Source organism: Hyperoodon ampullatus (assembly GCF_949752795.1).
Source record: "Hyperoodon ampullatus genome assembly, chromosome: X".
In the NCBI taxonomy this organism is placed as follows: Eukaryota; Metazoa; Chordata; class Mammalia; order Artiodactyla; family Ziphiidae; genus Hyperoodon; species Hyperoodon ampullatus.
The window spans coordinates 87,355,389-87,380,994 of NC_136913.1; the positions used below are offsets into that span (position 1 = coordinate 87,355,389).

Genomic DNA, 25,606 nt, shown 5'->3' on the forward strand with positions numbered 1-25,606 from the left:
GTGGTCACAACCAGGCAAACAAGCAAGAGAGGCAGCAAACGTGAAAACTAAGGTTATAAATCTACCTCAGGTAGGAGGTCCACGATATTCTTCCTGCTCAGGGTCCAAAGATTGGTTTCCACAGTAATGCTCTCAGGGTCAGCGATGTAGCAATATGCTAGACCTGGAAGTTACTGACAGTTCAGCCTTAACAAAGAACCTGCAGGCTTGTAGGAGGCTGCTTATTGAGTGAAGAGAAGCACCAGCTCACAGCACGGGGTGTGGGGGAACAGATCCACAGGCACAGCTTGTCTTAGGACGAAAGGCTTGCCAAGGAGCTTCTTAGCAGAGTTTGGAGGACAGCACAACCTGTAGAAACAAATCATAATATCAGTTTGAGATAGCCTAATCCACCAGAGGGCAGACAGCAGAAGCAAGAAGAACTACAATCCTGCAGCCTGTGGAACAAAAACCACATTCACAGAAAGATAGACAAGATGAAAAGGCAGAGGGCTATGGACCAGATGAAGGAACAAGATAAAACCCCAGAAAAAAAAAAACTAAATGAAGTGGAGATAGGCAACTTTCCAGAAAAAGAATTCAGAATAATGATAGTGAAGATGACCCAGGACCTTGGAAAAAGAATGAAGGCAAAGATCAAGAAGATGCAAGAAATGTTTAACAAAGACCTAGAAGAATTAAAGAACAAACACCTAAACAGAAATGAACAATACAATAACTGAAATGAAAAATACACTAGAAGGAATCAACAGCAGAATAACTGAGGCAGAAGAATGGAGAAGTGACCTGGAAGACATAATGGTGGAATTCACTGCTGTGGAACAGAATAAAGAATAAAGAATGAAAAGAAATGAAGACAGCCTAAGAGACCTCTGGGACAACATTAAACACACAATATTCGCATGATACAGGTCCCAGAAGGAGAAGAGAGAGAGAGACAGAACCCGAGAAAATATTTGAAGAGATTACAGCCAAAAATTTCCCTAATACAGGAAAGGAAATAGCCACCCAAGTCCAGGAAGCGCAGAGAGCCCCATACAGGATAAACCCAAGGAGAAACACGCCGAGACACATAGTAATCAAATTGGCAAAAATTAAAGACAAAGAAATTATTGAAAGCAACAAGGGAAAAATGACAAATAACATACAAGGGAACTCCCATAAGGTTAACAGCTGATTTCTCAGCAGAAACTCTACAAGTCAGAAGGGAGTGGTATGACACATTTAAAGCGATGAAAGGGAAGAACCTACAACCAAGATTCCTCTACCCAGCAAGGATCTCATTCAGATTTGATGGAGAAATCAAAAGCTTTACAGACAAGCAAAAGCTAAGAGAATTCAGCACCACCAAACGAGCTCTACAACAAATGCTAAAGGAACTTCTCTAGGCGGGAAACACAAGAGAAGAAAAGGACCTACAAAAACAAACCCAAAACAATTAAGAAAATGGTAACAGGAACTTACATATTGATAATTACCTTAAATGTGAATGGATTAAATGCTCCAACCAAAAGACACAGGCTCACTGAATGGATACAAAAACAACACCCATATATATGCTGTCTACAAGAGACCCACTTCAGACCTAGGGACACATACAGACTGAAAGTGAGGGGATGGAAAAAAGATATTCCATGCAAATGGAAATCAAAAGAAAGCTGGAATAGCAATACTCATATCAGATAAAATAGACTTTAAAATAAAGAATGTTACAAGAGACAAGGAAGGACACTACATAATGATCAAGGGATCAATCCAAGAAGAAGATATAACAATTATAAATATATATGCACCCAACATAGAAGCACCTCAATATATAAGGCAAATGATAACTAATAAGAACCTGCTGTATAAAAAAATAAATAAAATAAAATTCAAAGAAAAAAATATTCAGTTTGATAAACCAAGGAGAAACTATAGGAACACAATTCCTTAAAATTTAAGCCCTTCCTCTGTGTTCCCACAGCCCCCTGTGTTTCTCTCTATAACAGCATTTATCACATTTAATGTAACTACCTGCAGTTTTTAAACCATCTTCCTCATGGGAGTATATAATCTTTTTGAGGCTAGAAACAAGGCAAAAACTGCTTATTATTCATCTCTGTGTTCTCAGTGTGTGACACAGAGTAGGGGTTCAATGGTGAATGGAGCAAGGGGCCTGAGTCATACACTTTTCTGTATGATTTGCAGACAATAGGTAATTAATATATATATTACTGAATTATTCTATTGAAAACTTTCTAAGCAAATTACTTTTTCCCTTATCACAGGAAGTCAAGTAAAAATGAGAACAAAAATTCACCTATAAACTCACCATTCAGAGAAGTATACCTGCTGCTAAATTTTCAGGATATATCCTTCCAAATATGTACATTTAAATTGGTTTCTTAAAGTGGAGTCACACTGTACATACTATACACACTGTTTTACAACAGCTTCTTCACATAATAATGCATCATGAGCATCTCTCCACTATATGTAGTTACCTCACTTTTATTGGCTATATGGTATTTCATTAAATAAATGTAATGTAGCTTACTTATCTAATTCCTTGCTATTGGAAATGTAAGCTGTTTCTAACCTTTTGCTATTTCAAAAAGTCCCTTCATGAATATTCTTATAGTTATATCTTTGCTTACATTTTTAGTTATTTAGTGGAACTGCTGAGTTGAAGGACCTGTATGTTTTTAAGGCCCTAAGATATGTACAACTAAACCTTTTTAAACCTTGTTAAAAAAGGTTGTACTAATTTACACTCAAACCAACAAACCAGATGAGTTCTTGTTTCCCTGGCTAACACTCAGTCATTTCAGTAGCACTGTACTATTAAAATAAGGAACAAGACAAGATACTCACTATCACTCCTACACTGGAACATCTTCTTATCCAATGTAATAAGAAAAAAAAAAAGTATTAGAAGGAGAGAGACAAACCTGCTTTTATATGGTGATCATATGGCCAGCTACCAAGAAAATGAAAGAGAATCAACTGGAAAACCTGTAAAACAAATAAAAGAATAGGTAGCTTGACACAAAATCAGCAATAACCAGTTAGAAAATATCATGAAAAAGGTCCCTTTCATAAAAGCAATAAAAACTTTCCAATATCTTGTATTAATCTTAAGAAAAAAGACCTGTATTGGGAAAAAAATACGTGTTTATATTTAGAGAATTCCATAAGCCTAGAGTAACTGAAGACATAGGTCACATACCTGTATAGAAAAAATACTGTAAAGATTTCAATTCTCCTTAATTAATTGGAATCAATAAATTCCAATCACAAGCCCAAAAGAATATTTTTGATAAGTTGATTCTAGAGCTCTGTTAGAAAATACATGAAAACGTTAAGAGCATATATCCTTTAATCCAGCAATTCCACATCAGGGATTTATCTAATAAATATATACATACACATACACTTATTCATCACATATACATATACATAGTCATTGCACAAATATGCAAAGATATATGAACAAGGACATTCACTGCAGCACTGTGGTAACAATAGAGTAGAAACAACCTCAAAATTCATTAGGATGAATGTCCCTTCAAAGGGACAAGTTAAATGATATATTTATGTAAGTTAAAACTATACAGCCTATTTTAAAAATTAAGTAGACCTTTAAGTACTGATGCAGATCCTACATGATTGTAGAACAATCTCCAAAATCTATTGTTAAGTGACAAGCATGGTGCAGAATAGTGGGGTTTTTAAAAATTTTTAAATTGAAGTATAGTTCATTTACAATGTTGTGTTAGTTTCAGGTGTACAGCAAAGTGATTTAGTTATACATATATATATATATTCTTTTTAAAATTCTTTTCCATTATAGGTTATTACAAGATACAGAGTATAGTTCCCTGTGCTATTCAGTAGGTCCTTGTTGTTTACCTATTTTATACACAGTAGTGTGTATACGTTAATCCCAAACTCCTAATTTATCTCCCCCACCACCACCGCTATCCCCTTTGGTAACCATAAGTTTGTTTTCTATGTCTGTGAGTCTACTTCTGTTTTGTAAATAAGTTTGTTTATATATCACTTTTTTAGTTTCCACATATAAGTGATATCATGATTTTTTTTCTTTGACTCATTTCACTTAATATGATAATCTCTAGGTCCATCAGAACAGTGTTTATAGTCTGTTTCTATCTGTTTAAAAAAGAGAGAAAGAGCGATGTACACACACACACAGATTATATCTGGTAGGCTACACAAGAAACTAGGAAGAGTGGTGACATCTGAAGGACTAGGAGCCAGGAATAAGAAGACTCCTTATTCACTGCATGTACATGGCACTCTTATGTACTGTTTTTTTTCCTACCATATGCACATACTGTCTTTTCAAAATAAATTTTTCTTGCTGTTCTGAGGCCATGTTTATTGTTTTACTCAGTCTGAGTGTTAGCAGAATCCTACGCTTACTCTTAATTGTTGCATTTTTTAATCTATTGTTTTGCAAAATAAATATTTTCATTTTATTCAAAAGTGAAACATATAAGGGTATATAGTAAAGCTTCTCCACACCTCTGACTCCCATCCCTGCAGTTTCCCCCACCATAGATAACTACTATTATCAGTTTTTTGTTTTTGTTTTTGTTTTTTTGGGCCGCACATCACAGTATGTGGGATCTTAGTTCCCTGACCAGGAATCAAACTGGTGCCCTCTGCAGTGGAAGCACGGAGACTTAACCACTGAACCATCAGGGAAATCCTTTTTTTGTTTTCTTAATTTTTTTCTATTAATCAGTTTCTTATAAAACTTACCAGTTTCTATATGCATATACAGCAAATACAAATCAATATTCTCTTCACCTTTTGTCCGTTTTTACAAAGACAGTTATCATTATATCAACAATTCTGCATACCTTGCTATTTCCATTCAGAACCAAAATCACAAGCCACAAAAGAAAACACAGACTGGACATCATCACAAATAATCTTGTGCTTCAAATGATAATGTCAAGAAAGTGAACAGACAACCCACAGAACAGAAAATTTTTGCAAATCATGTATCTGATAAGGAACTTATATCTAGAATTTTAAAAGAATTCTTAAAACTCAATAATAAAAAGATGACCCAACTGAAAAATGGGCAAAAGATCTAAATAGACAGGTCTCCAAAGAAGATATATATATAAATGGCCAATAAACATATGAAAAAATGTTCAAAATCATTAACCATGGGGAAATGCAATCAAAGCCACAAGGAGGTACCACTTCTCACCCATTAGGATGTGTATAATAAAAAATATGACAGTAGAGTTAACAAGTACGTAGAGAAACTGGAACACTCATATACCACTGGTGGGAATTTAAGATGGGAGGCTGCTTTGGAAATAGTCTGGAAGTTCCTCAAAAGGTTAAAATAGGTACCATACAACCCAGCAATTACACTACTAGGTATCTACCCAAGAGAAATGAAAACATATTTCCCCACAAAAACTAGCACATGAATGCTCATAGCAACATTATTCATAATAGCCAAAAGGTGGAAACAACCTAAGTGTCCATCAACTGATGAGTGAATAAAATGTGGTATATATCCATAGAATGGAATATTATTCAGCCATAAAAAGGAATGAAGTACTGCTACATGCTACAACACAGATGAACCTTACAAACATCATGCTAAGAGAAAGAAGCCAGATGTGAAGGACCACATTTGCAAAGAACTTCACTTGTATGAATTGTGCAGAATAGGCAAATCCATACAGACATAAAGTAGATTAGTGGTTGCCTAGGGCCAGGGGGTTGGGGAAAAACGGGAAGTGACAGGTGAGAGGTGCAGGGTTTCTTTTGGAGTGATGAAAATGTTCACAATTAGACAGTAGTGATGGCTGCACAAGTCTGAGAATGTACCAAAAACCTTTGAATTGTACATTTTAATTAAGGTTGAATTTTATGTGAGTTATATCTCAAAAAAGTTGTTAACAGAAAATAATGTACCTTAGAGATCTTTCCATATCAGTAAACAGAGAACATCTTCATTCTTTTTTATAGCAGCATGGTATTCCATTGTATGGATGTAGCATATTTGATTTAACTAGTTCCTCACTGATGGACTTTTAGGATATCTCATCATTTGCTGTTACAATATTGCAATCAATCAATCAATCAATGCATGTCATTTTACATGTGTGTCAGTATTATTTGTAGGATAAGGCCTCAGGAATGGAATTACTGGGTCAAAAGGTATATATACGTTTATAATCTTAATCTATATTGCTAAATTTCCCTCCATGGGATTGTGCCAATTTACACTGTGACCAGTAATTTTTTAGAATTCATGTTTCCCCATAGTATTGCCAACAGTGCATTATCAAACTTTGGAACTTTTGCCAATCTGAGATACAAAAAGTGGTATCTCAGGGTACTTTTAATCTGCATTTCCAATATAATGGAAGAGACTGAGCATCCTTTCATGGTTCATAAACACATTTATGTTTTCTTTTTATATCTTGCATTCACTCTTCTTTTGGGCTGTTGTTTTTCTTACTGATTTCCAAGAGTTTGTTATAAATTAAGGAAAAAAGTCTTTGTAATATGAACTGCAAATTTTTTTCCAGATTGTACATTGTTTCCTCTCTTTGCTTTTGGTGCTTTTTATCATGCAAGTTATTGATTTTTAAGACTGTTTTATTGCAATATCATTCACACAGCTCAACTACTTATTCAGTTCAGTGGTTTTTAGTATATTCACAGGGTTATGCATCTATCACAACAATCAATTTTGGAATATTTTCATTAACTCCTTAGCAGTCACTCCCCATTTCTCCCGAAACCCCCCACCCTAAGCCCTAGACAACCATAAATCTACTGTCTGTCTCTTAGAGATTTCCCTAGTCTGGACATTTTCCTGTAAACGGAATAAGGGGCCTTTTGTGTCTGGCTTCTGGATACCAGTCCCTTATCAGGTAAATGATTTTCAAATCTTTTCTCCCATTCTGTGGGTTGTCTTTTCATCTTTTCACTTTCTTGATGGTATCATTTGCAGCACAAAAAGTTTTTTTTAACTTTGATGATGTTCAATTACACACTTACACACACACACACACACACACACACACTTTCTTGTAGCTGTTCCTTGGGTCTTTGATGTTATATGTAAGAAGGCTTTGCCTAACCCAAGTTCACAAAGATTTACTCCCATGTTTCAAGCTCTTACATTTACTTATATAATCCATTTTGAATTCATTTCTGTGTATGGTGTAACGAAGGAAGTTTTGTTTTATGTAGCCAAATTTAACAACCTTTTATTATATGTCTTCTGAAGTTTCATAGTTAGAAAGGGCCTCTGCACTCCAAGATTATAAAAAAAATCCTCTGATTTCCTAGCATACATTTATGATTTCCTCTGTTTACACTTAAATCTCTTAACTCTTCTGTAATTTATCCTGGTCTGCAACATGAGATATAGATCCAACCTTTTTTTTTTTTTGCCTTATCTACCCAGTTGTCCACCACCATCTATTAAATAGTTCATTTGTTCCCCACTGATTTGAGGTGTCACCTTCATGATATGTATACAAAAACACTTTTAAACTGTATAATGAAAATAAAAATAAAGGACAACTGGAAGAGTATGCAGGAAAAGATAAGGAAATAAGTGTGAAAATATACGGGCCTCATGATTTTATTTTGGGTAGAGGAAGCTCTTTGACAACTTTCTCAATTTTTTCCCATGGGTACTGGTGTGTTTAGGTTTAGGGTACTGGTGTGTTTAGGTTTACTGTAGCTTCTAGAATTAATATTAGCCATTTTCATTCTTCCGGGAAATCTCCCATTTCATTTAGGTTTTCAAACGTATTAGGAAGGAGTTATACAAAGTACTTTCTTATATTTTTAAAAATTTCTTCATATCTGTAGTTATGCTCCTTTTTCTCATTTAAGACTTTATATTCTTGATTAGGTTTACTTATCTATTTTATTTTCTTCTTCCAATAACACCTTCTGGTTTATTTGTTGAGTCTATAGGATTTTTAGTTTTTTTTGTTTTGTTTTTTTATTGGGGTGTAATTGTTTTACAATGTTGTCTCAGTTTCTACTGTACAGCAAAGTGGAGTTCCCTGTGCTATACAGCAGGTTCTTATTAGTTATCTATTTTATACATATTATTGTATATATGTCAATCCCAATCTCCCAATTCATCCCCCCACCCACTTCCCCCCATTAGTGTCCATAGGTTTGTCCTCTATTTCTGTGTCTCTATTTCTGCCTTGCCTTTGTAGTTCATTAATTTCTGGATTTTTAAAATGTTATTGATTTCTTCCTTCAGTTTTCATTAGCTTTACTGTTCTTCTAGCTCACTGACTTGAAAGCTTAAATTATTTCTTTTTAATTCTCACTTGTTTCATCTAGGTATTTCATCTGTACTTTATTTATTAATTTATTTATTTTGGCTGTGCCACACAGCTTGTGGGATCTTAATTCCCAGACCAGGGCTTGAACCCAGGCCCTTGGCAGTGAAAGTGCAGAGTCCTAACTACTGGACCGCCAGGGAATTCCCTCAGCTGTAATTTATACCCACCTATGTTCTTCGAATATTACAAAGAAATTGTGTTATTTATGTAAAAAAGAGAGAGAGATTACAAGAAGAAAACATTTCAAAAATCAAAATAATTGAGCAGGGCCAGAACTGGGAGTGAAGCAGAAGGCATTCCCCATGGGTGCACAATTTAAGAGGGTGCCAAAAACTCAGTAATCAAGACAAATGATATCTTGATGCAATAATTTGGAAAATCGAATTGTAAAATTATGGCCGACAGGCTGGCTGCCTGCTTTTATAAATACAGTTTTATCGGAACTAGGGCCAGGACTAGAGTTAAGGTGACTGAGGCATGGCTTAGCAAGTACAGGAGTGGATCTCACTTTTTTAAAAAACTTAATATTTTGTTCACAGATATTTTGGACAATTTAATTTTTGAAAATACTGCATTAAAAATGCATCTTGGGGCTTCCCTGGTGGCGCAGTGGTTGAGAGTCCGCCTGCCGATGCAGGGGACACAGGTTCGTGCTCTGGTCCGGGAGGGTCCCACATGCTGCGGAGCGGCTAGGCCTGTGAGCCATGGCCGCTGAGGCTGCGCGTCCGGAGCCTGTGCTCCACAATGGGATAGGCCACAGCAGTGAGAGGCCCACGTACCGCAAAAAAAAAAAAAAAAAAAAAAAAAATGCATCTTGATTACTAAGATTTGGGGCATCCTCTTAAATTTTGTACCTGATGTGGGTTGCTTTATTTGCCTCATCCAAGACCTGGCCCTATAATTGACTCTTGATGACAGTATAATGACTTTTTTATTTCTTTATACTTCTGTACACTTTACAAATTCTGCACAATAAGCATAACAATAAGGATTACTTTGACCATCAGGAAAAATTATTTATTTATTTATTTGTTTGTTTTTTGTGGTACGCGGGCCTCTCACTGTTGTGGCCTCTCCCGTTGCGGAGCACAGGCTCTGGATGCGCAGGCTCAGTGGCCATGGCTCACGGGCCTAGCCGCTCCGCAGCATGCGGGATCCTCCGGGACCGGGGAACGAACCCGTGTCCTCTGCATCAGCAGGTGGACTCTCAACCACTGCACCACCAGGGAAGCACAGGAAAAATAATTTTAAAATGAAGTCAAGACTCACTCAATGATGTTCCCTGTAGTTTCACCATGGGGCTTGCAGGAAACAAAAACTAGTATGCGGATGGCCCCGCAGTTTTGAATGGCTTGAACCACCTGGTAATCTAAAGGAAGAAACACATTGCTATTAATATAATTAAACTATCACGGTCCAGGTTATCACAAAGTTGCAACTGGCCGGCACATAGGACTGGTTAGGAATACAGGAGAAGCAGGTTCAGAGCCAGCTCACTGAGAGCAGCCTTAACATGGTGTAGAAATGAGAGAACAAAGCTGGTGGACATCATGGGAATACCTAACTAGCTCTGTAGCAGGAAAGCTAGTCATCCTTACGCAGTCCCGCTGGGCTGGGTTCACTACAGCAACAATTAACTGCCCATCTTCCTTTGACTTCAGTAGCTGTGGCAAAATCTTCTTTGCTCGACCGGTATGTAATTCACAGTCGGTGATGCCTGCAAAAGAGAGGCCCACGTGCCATAACTCAAAATGCAAGCCAAGCAGTTGGGGGTGGGGAGCTTCAGCTTTATAGAAATGTACAGAAAGCAGGGAGGGCTCTGCCATCTTCCCTTTGGATCTAACGTATTTCTGCGTAACAATGAAAGAAATGCTTTTAGACCTGCTTCATTTTTTTCCAATGCACTTTCCCTTGCAATATGTCTGTAGGCCTTTCAGCTTGAGAGACTAGACGTGTTATTTTACAACTTAGTGACTCACACAGCACATAAGGACCTATTCCAAGAAGAGAACCTTGACTATAACTCAAGTGCTCCTTCTGCTATATTGGAGGCTTTCACATGGAGCCTCAGAAGCTGTCTAGAGGTGAGGCAGAGGGGAAAGAAAATCTTTTTTCTATGTTGCAGTTTGGCCTAAGACTTTGTTCAAAGAAAAGGTCCTATTGCTAAAAATAGTTTGAAACCTATTGTATTGTTATGATGCCTCATGAGTCTAATGTCAAGAAGGCTCTTCTACATTATTCAAAGTTTTGCCAAGTTCCCTTCCTATCAGCTAGGCTTATTCCTTCCCTTAGGCTTTTTCCAGATAGAAAAAAAAAGATTAGGGAGGGATAAATTAGGAGTTTGGGATTAACATATACACACTACTATATATAAAATAGGTAACCAACAAAGACCTACTGTATAACACAGGGAACTCTACTCAATATTTTGTAATAACCTATAAGGGAAAATAATTTTTTTTAATGAATTTATTTATTTATTTATTTTTGGCTGTGTTGGGTCCCCGTTGCTGTGCGTGGGCTCCCTCTAGCTGTGGTGAGCGGGGGCCACTCCTTGCCGCAGTGCACGGGCCTCTCATTGCTGTGGCCTCTCCCGTTGCGGAGCCCAGGCTTCAGTAGTTGTGGCTTGCGGGCTCTAGAGCGCAGGCTCAGCAGTTGTGGCGCACGGGCCCAGCTGCTCCACGGCATGTGGGATCCTCCTGGACCAGGGCCTGAACCCGTGACCCCTGCATTGGCAGGAGGATTCTCAACCACTGCGCCACCAGGGAAGCCCAGGGAAAATAATTTGAAAAAGAATATATATATATATATATATATATATATATATATATATACATATATATATATACACACATATATATATGCATATAAGTGAATCACTTTGCTGTATACCTGAAACTAACACAACATTGAAATCAACTATACTTCAATTTAAAAAAAAAAAAAAAAGGCGACCGCTTTTAGAAAGTCATCGGAATCCAACTCTGAGCACTCCAGAACACCTTCCCTTCCTCCCCAGTCGTGGATACAGTAGATGCCCTTTCCCACACAACCGTTCCCATAGTACAGAACAACTACAGCTCTTAATTTCTCCCCAGAATGTGCCATTGAAGGCTGCATTCCACCTGGCATCCTCTACCGCCTGCTCCACCAACTCAATCCCAAGGACCTAGGAGGTATACTGAGCCAGAGAGAGGCCAATCACACCTGGGGAAGTAGGAGAGAATAAGAGGAGGGTATTTTAGGGTATTACCAATGAGGTTATGCCTGCACCACTACCACCACCTCCCCACCTCGGCTGCAAGGGCCCTGGGTGCTGCATGGATGGTGTTGGGGAGATAAGCTGCATGTTGATTCTGCCCTGGGCTGCCACTTGCCAGTTACACAGCAGATGTCAAGGAGGATGGTGTTAAGAGTTCACTCCACTCAGCTCCCCCACAGTCCGATACAGTATCTCTGCACCAGCAGTGTTAACCTGGAAAAAGGCATCTGGAGAGATGCAGATCTTCAACCCCAGGAGATCTTCAAAGATGTGGGGTTCCCCAAACAGGAGCTGGTAGGGGGACTGCTGATGGCTGCGACGGGTCATAGTGCTAGAAAAGAATAAAAGAAGAAAGCACCTTGGAATGGCAGGCCAACCTATCTCTAGTGGTTGGTTGGAGAGGGAGGCCCCAGCATCTCGGCTAGGAGACAAAGCCTCCATGGTATGGCCCTGAGAGTTCTGGAGGAGTTCCCCTCTCAGGGGATGGAGGTACATGCAAACACTTGGCCATCAGCAGTGCTGCCTCAGTAATCCACAACCCAGACTATGGCAAGCCATCAGAGTGCGGCTTGCTGTTGGGCTGTCCCAGGTTTACCTTTCCTGGAAGTAAAGTGATGTCAAGTCACAGACTGCTCCTGGCCCTTTGGTGAAAAACTTCTTTACAGTCTCCTTCTGAACACAGAGCTCCGCCTGCCCAGACCACAAAATCAGGAATCAAGCAAAAGCCCACCTCTGACAAATTTTCTCTCCAAGCTCTATGGTAATCAGCCCTGCAGTAGTCAGAAAAGAAGGCACATTACTCAAATCCTATTATAGATAACACTTAAAGCAATGTTCTGTAGAACAAAAAAAAAAAGCTATTTTCACATCTCAGCAGAAGCACTGCTTTGCTTATTGGCTTTTGACAAATGCTATACAACAGACATGGCACTTTCTCTGGTTTGAGCCTCTTTAATAGTTCTCTAAAGAAAGTGTGAGAGTTATTCTTGTTGTAACCTAGGAGCTAAACTAAGCTTTTGTCCCATCACGAACAAGCAATAACCTTTCAATTCCTTTCATACTTCTCTACTTCAAACATCCCATCCACCCATCCAAACACCACCTCAGAAGACACGCGTCCTAAGAGAAAGGAAAGAAAGGGCACGGAACAGAATGAGCATGGTAACTAAATCCTTTCTTCGAGTTCTAAACGTTTTAAAATTCTTACGTCACTACAGAGAGCCCTATCCATTAGCTCGACACAAGGACATATGACAATAAACTACGTTGGAGCTATAGAGTTAAAGGGCCAGGAATCAACGACCTGGGTTCAAGCCCTATAGCTTTGCTATTTACTAGCTCTTTAACCTTGGGTACCTCTATGCCTCCATTTGCTCAGCTGTGAAATGAAGGGAACAATACCTCTCCCTCTCCAGCCTACTTCACAAGTTGATTGAGATGATCACATAAGTATTGGAATATTTTGATACAGGCATGTTTGAAAGCTCTAAGTGTATTACAAATGTAAAAGTATTATGTAGATTATGAAATTCTGACCATATTCTAGTCTCTATTAAATTGGCTTCTGGAATTAGTAGAACACCTAATAAGTTCCGTGGGCAAAGTTCTTGTGAAAATCCTCAGGAGTCCTCACATGATAACTCACTTGGTAACCTAGCTTCAGTCTCTTTGGTTTCATTATGCCAGCAGCATGGTTAACAGGATCCTTGCCATCTCCTCATCATCATCCCCAACGCTTCTTTCCAACCCATACATTATATGGATGCGTTTTCTGCTATCTGCCCTGAAACCTCCAAATACCAACTGCAGCATTTTTTTTTTTTTTTTTTTTTTTGCAGTACGCGGGCCTCTCACTGTTGTGTCCTCTCCCGTTGCGGAACACAGGCTCCGGATGCGCAGGCTCAGTGGCCATGGCTCACAGGCCTAGCAGCTCCGCAGCATGTGGGATCTTCCCGGACCGGGGCACGAACCCGTGTCCCCTGCATCAGCAGGCGGACTCTCAACCACTGCGCCACCAGGGAAGCCCACCAACTGCAGCATATTGATAGTAAGGGCTGCTACAGAAGCTGCTCCTTATCATCCTTTGAGTCTCACCTGCCTTAATTCCTGGTGATGGAAAGTGATGATGGCCATTGTGTGCCCTCGGCTATTGGTGTGGGCTATGTGCTCACACCAGTACCCACCTTCATGAAACAGAAGGCAGGGCTCCAATGGGGACCGTCGAAGGAATACTTTGTAGTACTAGGAAGAAAACAGTACTATAACACAGGCAAAACTAACAAAGTTTGACAGCTCATTATTCATGCTGAGCGACTGTTATGGGCTGAAGTGTATCCCCCCCACACACAAATTCATATGTTGAACCCTCAGTACATCAGAATGTGACCAGATTTGGAGACGAGGTCTTTAAAGATGTGTTTAAGTTAAAATGAGGCCATTTGGGTGGGTCCGAATGCTGTGGTTTCAGTCAGCCACGCTGCCACCCCAGTGGGCCCACCACACCAGTGGGCCTGGAGGACAGTATCAACCAATAGAGGATTATTCTCGAGCCTTAAACTTTAGTGGAATTTGCCCTGCTAGATTTCAGATCTGCTTGGGACCCATGACCCCTTTCTTCTTTCTGATTTGTTCCTTTTGGAATGGGAATGTCTATCCTATGCCTGTCCTACGATTGTATTTGGGAAGCAGATAATTTGCCCAGCTTCACTGGTTCACAGCTAATTCTGTCTTAGGATGAATTATACCTTGACTGATACCTCTCATCCACACTTCATTTAGATGAGATTTAGGACTTAGAGTTGATGCTGGAATGTGTTAAGAATTTTGGGCTGTTGGAATGGGGGTGACTGTATTTTCCATGTGAGAAGAACATGAATTTTGGGGGTCCAGAGGAGAGTGTTATGGGCTGAACTGTGTCCCCCTAGGATTCATACATTGAAGTCCTAACCCCTAGTACCTCAAAATGTGACTGTGTTTGGAAATAGAGCCTTTAAATAGGTGATTAGTTAAAATGAGGCAGTTATGGTGGGCTCTAATCCAATCTGACTGTTGTCCTTATAAGAAGAGGAAATTTGGATACACAGAAACATCAGGGATGCACAGGTGCACAGAGGAAAGCCCACATGAGGACACAGCAGAAAGGCAGCCATCTGCAAGCCAAGGAGAGAGGCCTCCGAAGAAACCAAACCTGCTGACACCCTGATCTTGGACTTCCATCCTCCAGGACTGTGAGAAAATAAGTTTATGTTGTTTAAGCCACCCAGTCTTTGGGATTTTGTTATGGCAGTGCTAGCAAACTAATGCAGTGATATAAGAAACATGATCACTGCCCTGCAACCTTACTGAGGGATCCTATCCATGAGAGCCCAAAAAGTATGCTCCAGGAAGGCTCAGAGTTGTATCCTGAGTCTAGCACATAACCAGTGCTCAATAATTATTATTGAAAGAAGGTATGAAAGAACAGCAAAGGTATCTGTGTGAAGAATCTCAGCTTATTGTGTACACAATGTGGAATACAATAATCATCCATTTCTGTGAATTCCTCCTAGCAGCAATTCCTAATACACTACTAAGCTGCTATAATTCCATTCTTGCTTATAACTTCCTGATGTAAGCCCATTGTTTCTGTATTTCTTCATATAACCAGGTGCCAACTAGCTTAGTTGGATCCTTCATCTTCCCCTGGTAAATACAGGTCAAAAGCAATCCTGATTCAGTGTTGAGATATCAAAAATCCTTAAAGCCAAACTTCAAACACAAGCCAGTTGCTGCCACAACAGGACACACTATCTGATTTACTAGGTCCTCTTGTTTTCATAATGCATGGGTTCTGGATCCACTGTATTTTCACACAAACCCAAAATAGTGCATGGAAGGGAGAGTTACACCAAAAAACAGTGCCACTTGAGAGGGTAAAAATCAATTAAGGGTGCACTTGACCACTTCTGCTATAATTTCATATAAATGCAACATAAGATGCTTAACTATACTTATACTGAACATATTTTTCCAAATTTTGAAGTTGGTGATTTAAAGAAAGACTGGTTCAACTGTTGTTTACTTGCTGGTTGGAAAGGAATGTTTTCTGGAAGAAGATCCAAATGTCTTTGAGGTCCTAGAAGGATGGGAACTGAAAAACTGAGTCTGACCTGGAAGATAATGGGTAAGTAAATATGAAATACAGCTTCTCCACTGTATGAGCCAAGGCTTTGGTTTCTTCTTTTATAAAATAGAGCCTGAAACTCCTATTCTTACATGGGAATGCCTAAGCATCATATTGCAATATACAGTTGACCCTTGAACAACATGGGTTTGAACTGTGTGGGTCCACTTACATGTGGATTTTTTTCAGTAAATACGTACTACATTACTACACAATCTGTGGTTGGTTGAATCTTGGGTTGGTTGAACTCGAGACATGGAACCGCAGATACGGGAAAACCAAGGATATGGAGGGCCAACTACAGAGTTATAGGTGCATTTTCAACTGTGCAGAGGGTTAGCGCCCCAACCCCCATGTTGTTCAAGGGTCAACTGTATCAATGTATCAAATCAACACACTGTATACCCTAAACTTACACAATGTTGCCTGTCAATTATACCTCAATAAAATAAAATTTTTAAAAAGAGTGAAAGGGCCTTCTGGTTAAAATAAGACTATTCCTCTTAAAAATCCTACTAAAATGAAATAAAGGAATAAAAAAGACATAAACGTATTTAAACTCATTGATCCACCAATTCTCCCTTCTCTCTCTCTTGCATCATTGTCCTCCCTCACTACTGGATCATTCCCATCAATACACAAGCATGTTCTTCTAACTCTCCCAACTTTAAAAAGAAAAGTAACCTTCTCGAACCCACTTTCCCCTCCAGCCACTGTTCCATTTATCCGCTCCTCTTTGTAGCAAAGCTCCTCAAAAGAACTGTCTATATTCACTGCCTCCCATTCCTCTCCTTCTATTCACCCACTCAAATCAGGTCCCCACCACTCCACCTAAAAAGCTCCCATTAGGGTCACCAACGACCTCCGTGTCATGCAGTTCAAAGGTCAATTCACACTCCTCATCTTATTTGACCTACCAGCAGCACTGGCACAGCTGATGAGCCCCTCCTCCTCAGTTTGCTGTCTTCACTAGGCTTTCAGGATCCCACACTCTCCTGGTTTCCTCTGACCTCACTGGCTGCCCCTTCTCAGTCATCTTTACTGGTTCCTCTTCTCCTCCCAGACATCTTAAAATGGGAATGCCCCTGGGCTCAGTCCATGTTCCTATTCTCTTTCTATCTACTCTCACTCCCTTGGTCATCTCTTCCAGTCTCATGATTTTAAATAACATCTACATGTTAACAACTCCAAGATTTCTAATTCTTGAACCTCATCCTAACAGATCCAACTACCTATTTAACATATCCACTCAGATGCCTAATAGGTATCTCAATGCAACATGTCCAAAATTGAGCTACTAACCTCCCCCTACTCAAATCTGCTCTGCCACAGCTTTTTCCATTTCCGTAGATAGTAACTCCATTGTTCCACTTTCTCCTCCCAAGAACCTAGAGCCATTTTTCACTCCTCTCTTTCTCTTATACCTTTCACCCAATCAATCAAGAAATCCTGCAGTCCTGTCTTCAAGATATATCCACCTCCACTTCTCCTCCCACTGGGCTATATCATCTCACATCTGGATTACCACATGAACCTCCTAACTAGTCTCTCCCTGCTTCTACCTTTCCCTACAACAATCCATACACAATACAATAGCCAGAGTGATCCTGTTTAAAACCTAAATCATATCATGAGGTGCCCGCCCCCCAATCAAAACCTCCAGTAGCTCAGAATAAAAGCCAAAGTCCCAACAATGACCTCTGAGGCACTACACGATCTGGTCCCCATTAACTATCTTACCTCTTCTCCTATTACTCTTCTGAGTCTACCTTCAATTCCTCCAGAAAGCATGCCATACTCCTACCTTAGGGCCTTTGCCATGGCTGTTCTCTTTGCCTAGAATGCTCTTCCCTCAGACCTCCACATGGCTGACACCCTCATTTCCTTTAAGTCTTAATTCCAAAGTTTCTCAACCTTGGCACTATTGTCAATTCTGTGTTGTGGGGGGCTGTCCTGTGCACTGCAGGATGTTTAACAGCATCCTTGGCCTCTACTCACTAGACAGATACCAGTAGCACCATCCAACCATCCCCCAGTGGTGACAACCAAAAATGTCTCCAACGTTGCTAAATGTCCCCTGTAGGGCAAAACTAATCCCAGTTGAGAACTACTGCTTTATTCAAATATCACCTTCTCAATGAAGCCTACCTTGATCCCATTTAAAATTACAACCCGCATTTCTCCCAAACTTATGACTTCTCATCCTCCTTATCCTGCTGTATTTTTCCCATGGCATTTGTCTTAGTCTGTTTGGACTGCTAAAACAAAAGTACCATAAACTGGGTGACTTATAAACAACAAAAATTCCTCAGTTCCAGAGACTGGGAAATCCAAAATCAAGGTTCCGGCAGATTCAGTGTCTGGTGACAGCTTCCTCAATGACGGCTGCTGTCTTTTCGCCGGAACCTCACATGGCAGAATGGACAAGCTAGGGGCTTCCCTGGTGGCGCAGTGGTTAAGAATCTGCCTGCCAATGCAGGGGACACGGGTTTGAGCCTTGGTCTGGGAAGATCCCACATGCCACGGAGCAACTAAGCCCATGCACCACAACTACTGAGCCTGTGCTCAAGAGCCCGTGAGCCACAACTACTGAGTCCATGTGCCACAACTACTGAAGCCTGCGTGCCTAGAACCCGTGCTCTGCAACAAGAGAAGCCACCACAATGAGAAGCCCACGCACCACAACGAAGAGTAGCCCCCACTCACCACAACTACACAAAGGCCGCGCACAGCAATGATGACCCAACACAGCCAAAAAAATTTAAACAAACAAACAAACAAATAAATAAATAAATGAAAAGAATGGACAAGCTAGTTCTCTGGGGCCTCTTTTATAATGGTACTAATCCTAATCATGAGGGCTCCACTCTCATGACTTAAGCACCGCCCAAAGGCCCCAACCTCTTAATACTATTACCTTGGGGGTGAGGATTTCAACATATGAAATTTGGAGGGACAGAAACATTCAGACCAGCACTGCACTTATCACCTTCTAACATATTATATAATTTACTTTATTATGTTTTTTTTAAAATCTGTCTCCCCCCACTAAAATATAAGTTCCACAAGGGAAGGGATATTTTCTTCATTATTGTATCCTAAGCACCTAGAATAGTGCCTGGCATTTGTAGGTACTCAGTTGTACTTGTTGAATGAATAAATGAAAGAAAGAACAGAGATAATGGAAGAGAAGACAACAAGAGCAAACCAGATAAAAGGCTGGAATGGCAACTGACTTAGCAAGATGAAGGAAGCTACATCCGGATTGCTTACAAAGGGGGATCAGATGAGAGGTAAGGCTTATCTGCTCCACACAAGCCTGGAAAGGCTCAAACTTGAAGTGCAAGGAGACAGAGATGGGATAAGGTACAGGGTTAAAAACAGGGTTTGGTTGAAAGTCTGGACATAAAACTGGTAAACAACCTCATCCTACTAAAAACCTCTATCCTTCTGTAGCAGGAGGTTGGGGATTTTTTTTCCCTTAGGAAAAAATGAACACACAAATACCAGGAAATACCAGGCAGAGTGGTGGCACAGGGGTGGAAACAGGAAGATTCAATGTAAATTCTCTCAAGAAACCGAATAGTCCCAGAGTAATGATCTCCCAAGAGAGAGATATGGGCCCCCACCCACAAGCACCAGCGGTGAAGCCAAGAATCAACAAACCCACTCAAGCTGAATTGACAATCAATTTAAAGCCTCATGCTTAAACATGAACAGTCAGGCAACTACCACCAGCTATTTGATTAAAGCCTTCATTGCAAAACACAATACCCAAAACAAACAGGGGAAAAAAATCCCTGAAGGAAGCAGACAATTCAAAAAACAGGAAAAAAAAGGCAAAAACAAGATTAAAAATATATATATATATATGTGTATATATATATTACAGTATTTAAAAAAAAGAAGATGCTATACAAAAGGAACAATCAGAGAACAAGCAAAAACTTTTGAAAATTAAAAGGTGGTAGAAAAAAGTCAATAAGAATGTTGGCATTTATTTCAAGAAAATTTCACAAAAAGAAGAACAAAAGGGAAAAAGATGGAAAATAGAAGAGGAATGAGTAGCAGATTACAGAATCAATTCATGAAGTCCAAAATCCAAATAATAGGAGGTATAGAGAGAAGAAAGAAAATGAGAGGAAGAAGTAATTAAAGAAATAATACATCACACCAGTCAGAATGGCCATCATCAAAAAGTCTACAAATACTATATATAAAATAGATAACTAATGAGAATGTACTGTATAGCACAAGGAACTTTACTCAACGCTCTGTGGTGACCTAAATGGGAAGGAAATCTAAAAAAGAGTGGATATATATATATATACGTATAACTGAATCACTTTGCTGTACAGCAGAAACTAATACAACTTTGTAAAGCAACTATACTCCAATTTAAAAAAAAAGTCTACAAATAATAAATGGCGGAGAGGGTGTGGAGAAAAGGGAACCCTCCTACAGTGTCAGTGGGAATGTAAATTGGTGCAGCCACTATGGAGAACAGTATGGAGGTTCCTTAAAAGACTAAAAATAGAGTTGCCATATGATCCAGCAATCCCACTCCTGGGCAGATATCTGGAGAAAACTCTAATTTGAAAAGATACATGCACCCCAATATTCATAGGAGCACTATTTACAATAGCCAAGACAAGGAAGCAACATAAATGTCCATCGACAGAGGAACGAATAAAGAAGATGTGGTACATATATACAATGAAATATTACTCAGCCATAAAAAGAATGAAATAATGCCATTTGCAGTAACCCATAGATGGGCCTAGAGATTATCATACTAAGTGAAGTAAGTCAGACAGAGAAAGATAAATATCATATGATATCACCTATATGTGGAATCTAAAACAATGATACAAATGAACTTATTTACCAAACAGAGGGCGTCCCTGGTGGCGCAGTGGTTAAGAATCTGCCTGCCAATGCAAGGGACATGGGTTCGAGCCCTGGCCTGGGAAGATCCCACATGCCATGGAGCAACTAAGCCCGTGCACCACAACTACTGAGCCTGAGCTTTAGAGCCCACAAACCACAACTACTGAGCCCATGTGCCACAACTACTGAAGCCTGTGTGCCTAGAGCCCACGCTCCGCGACAAGAGAAGCCACAACAATGAGAAGACCGTGCACCACAACAAAGAATAGCCCCCACTCACTGCAACTAGAGAAAGCCCACGCACAGCAATGAAGACCCAACACAGCCAGCCATACATAAATATATACATAAATAAAACAGAAACAGACTCACAGATATAGAAACAAACTTATGGCTACCAAAGGGGAAGGGGCAGGGGAGGGATAAATTAGGATTTTGGGATTAACATATACACACTACTATATATAAACTAGAGAATCAACAAGGATCTACTGTATGGCACTGGGAAGTATATTCAACATCTTATAATAACCCATAATGGAAAAGAATCTGATAAAGAATATATATATATATATAGCTGAATCAGTTTGCCGTACACATGAAACTAACACAACATTGTAAATCAACTATACTTCAATTAAAAAAATAAAAATAGGGAATTCCCTGGTGGTCCAGTGGTAAGGACTTGGCACTTTCACTGCAGGGGCCCAGGTTCAGTCCCTGGTTGGGGAACTAAGATCCCACAAGCCACGTGGCATGGCCAAAAATATAAAAATAAAAAATAAATTAAAAGAATAATAATACAGGAAAATTTCCCATGTCTGAAAGTATTAGTTTCCAGCTTGACAAGGACTAGAAAGTGCCCATCACAATGAATGAAAGAAGGGCCACATGGTCATGAAGTTTCACGGACAGAGATTCCCTTAAAGCTTCTAGAGAAAAAAAGAGAGGAGAGATTATCTACAAAGGAATAGGACTTAAAGTAGCATCCAGACTTACACAATATTAGCGGCCAGATGACAATGAAACCATGTCTTCAAATTTATAAAGGCAAATGATTCAAACCTAGAATTTGAAATCTAGAAATACTCTCAGTCATATGTCAGGAAAGAACTAAGACATTTACAGACATGCAAAGACTCAAAGTTTACTCGTAGGCACCCTTCCTCAGGAAGCTAATGGAGGTTGTATCCCAGCTAAATGAGGATGTAAACCAGAAAAAGGAAGACAGGGGATCTGAGAAACGGGGAAAGACAGAAGAACAGCAAAAGGAGTCCCAAGATAACAGCTAGGCAGAAGGCCTCAGGAGCCTAGGATGGAGACTCCAGAAAAAAGGTCTTCAGGGAAAATACTAAACTCAAGTTTTTGACCATATGGAGAATATTGATGAATGTCTGACAGAGTTCTTAGAGCACTCAGAAAAAAAATTAGCAATAGGTTCACAGAAAAATAAGCCAATGAGAAAATGAGGTAATTATTCAAGCCAATGAAAACTAAAAGTTATAAAATCCATCATATTACATAGGACTAAGCAGTTATTTTTTAAAAAAATGAAGCATACAGCAGAAACTAACACACCATTGTAAAGCAATTACACTCCAATAAAGATGTTAAAAAATGATCAAAGGATTGATCCAAGAAGAAGATATAACAACTGTAAATATTTTTAAAAATGAAGCATATTATTATGTGGAAAAAAAGGTACAGAACTGTGTCCGTATTAAGCTACCTTTTAGCTAAGAAAAGGGGAGATACAAATATGTTTCCATTTTTTAAAATAAATATAAGTGAATAAAAATGTTACCCATAGAAGGAGGAAGGGAAGTGGGCAGAGGGGACAGAAGTGAAAGCTAGACCTCTTTAAATACACCTTTATGGGACTTCCCTGGAGGTCCAGTGGTTAAGACTCTGCACTTCCACTGCAGGGGGGGCGGGTTCAATCCCTGGTCAGGGAACTAAGATCCTGCATGTGGCGCAGCCAAAAAACAAAACAAAAAGAAAATACACCTTTATTTTGTAGATGTGACTTTGAAACCATGTAAATATCTTACAAAATTATAAAACAAAAATGTAATCAAAAGAAAAAAGAAAAAAAAACAATCCCTAAAATTAGAAAGCAAGAAGAATGAAGGAAAAAAAAGAATCCATGTATCATGTCAAGTTGGTGATGTAACTACAAAGAGATGAATTCCTTCAGAGCCACAATAATTGGACAAAAAGAACTGGACAGAAATCTTGAGCTCTTTTCAGTAATCATTTGTTAGTAATAATACTAGTATTGTTGTTCTGAAATTATATGTAAAGAGTAGGATAGAATAAATAAGTACAGCTGACCCTTGAACAACACGGGTTTGAACTGCACAGGTCCACTTATATGAAGATTTTTTTCACTAAACTTGTACTACAGTACTACAGTACTACACGACGCATGGCTGATTGAATCCACAGATGTGGAACCACAGATACGAAGTGGATTTTCGACTGCACGGGGGTTGGTGCCCTTAACCATGGCCTTGTTCAAGGGTCAACTGTAAGTATGCTAATGTTGTCAGGACTAAAGTTTTAATGGTAAAAGACAAGAGATAAAAATATAAAGTCAAAGGATTTAAGTAAAAACTCTATAATTTTTAATTTGATTTGGACATATTACTGTGAACTCATGATATATTTTCTTTTAAAAAATATTTCCTAACTCTGTCCACTAAAAAGGCACTGAAATATGACCAACTCAGTATAAATAAGCACGCAGCTAGAACCCTGCCATTTCCCACTAAAAGAGACAAGGATTCCTTAAAGAAACGGCTGATTCCAGCTCCCAGACATAAAATGGACTAGATGTGCTAGAAATATCTTATCATTCCAGAACTATCACGGCCATCTAGGTCTCACAGCCAATTTAAAGAGGTTCCAATTAGCCCAAAATGCAGCAATTGGAGTACCAAAAAACCCCTAGTATCTGCAGTAGATTGAAACATATCAAGTATGTTAAAAATCTATGAGTTGGGCTTCCCTGGTGGCGCAGTGGTTGAGAGTCTGCCTGCCGATGCAAGGGACACGGCTTCATGCCCTAGTCCGGGAGGATCCCACATGCTGTGGAGCGGCTGGGCCCGTGAGCCATGGCCGCTGAGCCCGTGAGCCATGGCCGCTGAGCCTGCGCATCTGGAGCCTGTGCTCCGCAGCGGGAGAGGCCGCAACGGTGAGAGGCCCACGTGCCGCAAAAGAAAAAAAAAAACACAAAACTATGAGTTCCTAATGATACCAAAACAAACACATTAACTGATCATCTTTTGAGGAAGGCGAAAGAATCAAGGATTTATCCTGCCTTACCTGTAAGAGTACCTTAGAGTAACCAAAGGGTTGATAGGGAAAAGTTATTTCTAGAAGAATTCCAGCTAATAAATGATAGATTTAGAACATAACTGCATTGCAACCCCCCCCCCCCCGAAATAAGAGATCTAGGCACTGATCACTAATGACAGCTAAACCATTAAGCAAAAAGCTGACAGGGAACTTTTCAATGAGTGGATCAGACTGATGACACCTGAATCTGCTGTTCAATGTTAACATCACCAAAAAAGAGAGCCCATTAGACATCTACATATAAAAACATTCTTGCCAAAAATCAAACCTGAATCTGACCAACGCTCTAGATCTACCAGCTTAGAAGAAATACAGGGGATAGAGGAAGAACATTCAATGATATCAAGGGGATTCGATCAGCAAAATCCAGAATGGGAGAATCTCCAGAGGAAAACAAACCAGTTTGTTCAAAAAGTAAATTGCAGGGACAAAAAAATTAATAGGGAGGGGTACTTACAAATTAAGAGGCTAAAGAGACATGTTAATCAAATGCAATGTATATACCTTGTTTGAATCCTGATTTGAACAAGCCAACTATATCAATTAAGCTTTTTATGAGATAAAACAGTGCCAAATCTGAACATTTACTAGGTAGTTGATGATATTATGGGATAAATGTTTATTTGAAGGTGTGACAATGGTATGAAACTATGTTAAAAAATTAAGTCTTTTCTGTTAAAACTCATGCTGTGGTATTTATATCTTATATGATATAATGTCTGGAATTTGCCTCAAACAAATCCAAAGGGGCTGGTGGAAAGTGGGTGAGAGTATAGTGAAAGCAAGATGGGCCATGATAGTTACTGAAGCTGGTAATGGATACATGGGGTTTGTTATACCATCTATACTTTTATACGTTTGTAATTTTCCACAACATAAAATGAAAGAAAAAAAACAAGTACAATAAAGGAAACAAAATCTTAGTACATCTACTTGGCTCAGGAGTGAATATCTACAGTCATAACAATACAGATGCTAAATATCAGTGAGACCGGTTGGTTGGACTGGAGTGGTGATGATGGTGGTGGAAATAGAAAGAAAAGGGTAGAGTCAAAGTATTTTTAGAAAGGAAAACTGAACGAAATAAATAAGAAAACAAAAATAAAAGAAAGGAAAACTGAAAGGACGTGGAGATTTATTATATGTGGCTGAGGAGGAAGTGGTAGGATTAAGACAGAGGAGTCTAAGAGGACATATGTTTCTAGTACATGTTGCTACCATTTACTAAGGTGAGAAAAAAAGGGCACATTTGGAAAGGGAAGAGGGTAAATTTAGTTCAGGGCAATGGTTCTCAACAGGAGACGATTGTGCCCCACAAGAGATATCTGGAGGCATTTTTGGTTGTCACAACTCACGGCCTCTAGGGGCAGAGGCCACGGATGCTGCTAAACATCCTCCAGTGCACCTAATAGCCCCACACAATAAATAATCATCCAACCCAAAATGTTAATAGTGTGAAGGTTGAGAAATCTGGATCTGGGCCAATGCTGATTTGAAGACCTCTACAGGAAAACTAGGCGAGGATGTTCAGTAGCCTTTGGAACTCCACCTCCTGAAGCTCAAGAT

The 25,606-nt window shown here is 39.4% G+C and overlaps 1 protein-coding gene across 1 annotated transcript in view; it reads right to left on the bottom strand.

Annotated features, from left to right (window-relative positions):
• Window positions 1-221: 221 nt before the first annotated feature.
• The window catches only part of TRMT2B (tRNA methyltransferase 2 homolog B), a gene marked incomplete at both ends in the record, with an annotated part of 35,343 nt that continues 9,958 nt past the window's right edge, over window positions 222-25,606 (bottom strand). Inside the window, 10 exon segments of the mRNA XM_079728074.1 lie at window positions 222-348; window positions 9,636-9,735; window positions 9,965-9,976; window positions 9,979-10,083; window positions 11,472-11,535; window positions 11,539-11,573; window positions 11,744-11,777; window positions 11,779-11,959; window positions 12,224-12,318; window positions 13,723-13,869. Of these exon segments, the coding sequence (XP_079584200.1) occupies window positions 222-348; window positions 9,636-9,735; window positions 9,965-9,976; window positions 9,979-10,083; window positions 11,472-11,535; window positions 11,539-11,573; window positions 11,744-11,777; window positions 11,779-11,959; window positions 12,224-12,318; window positions 13,723-13,869 (900 nt within the window).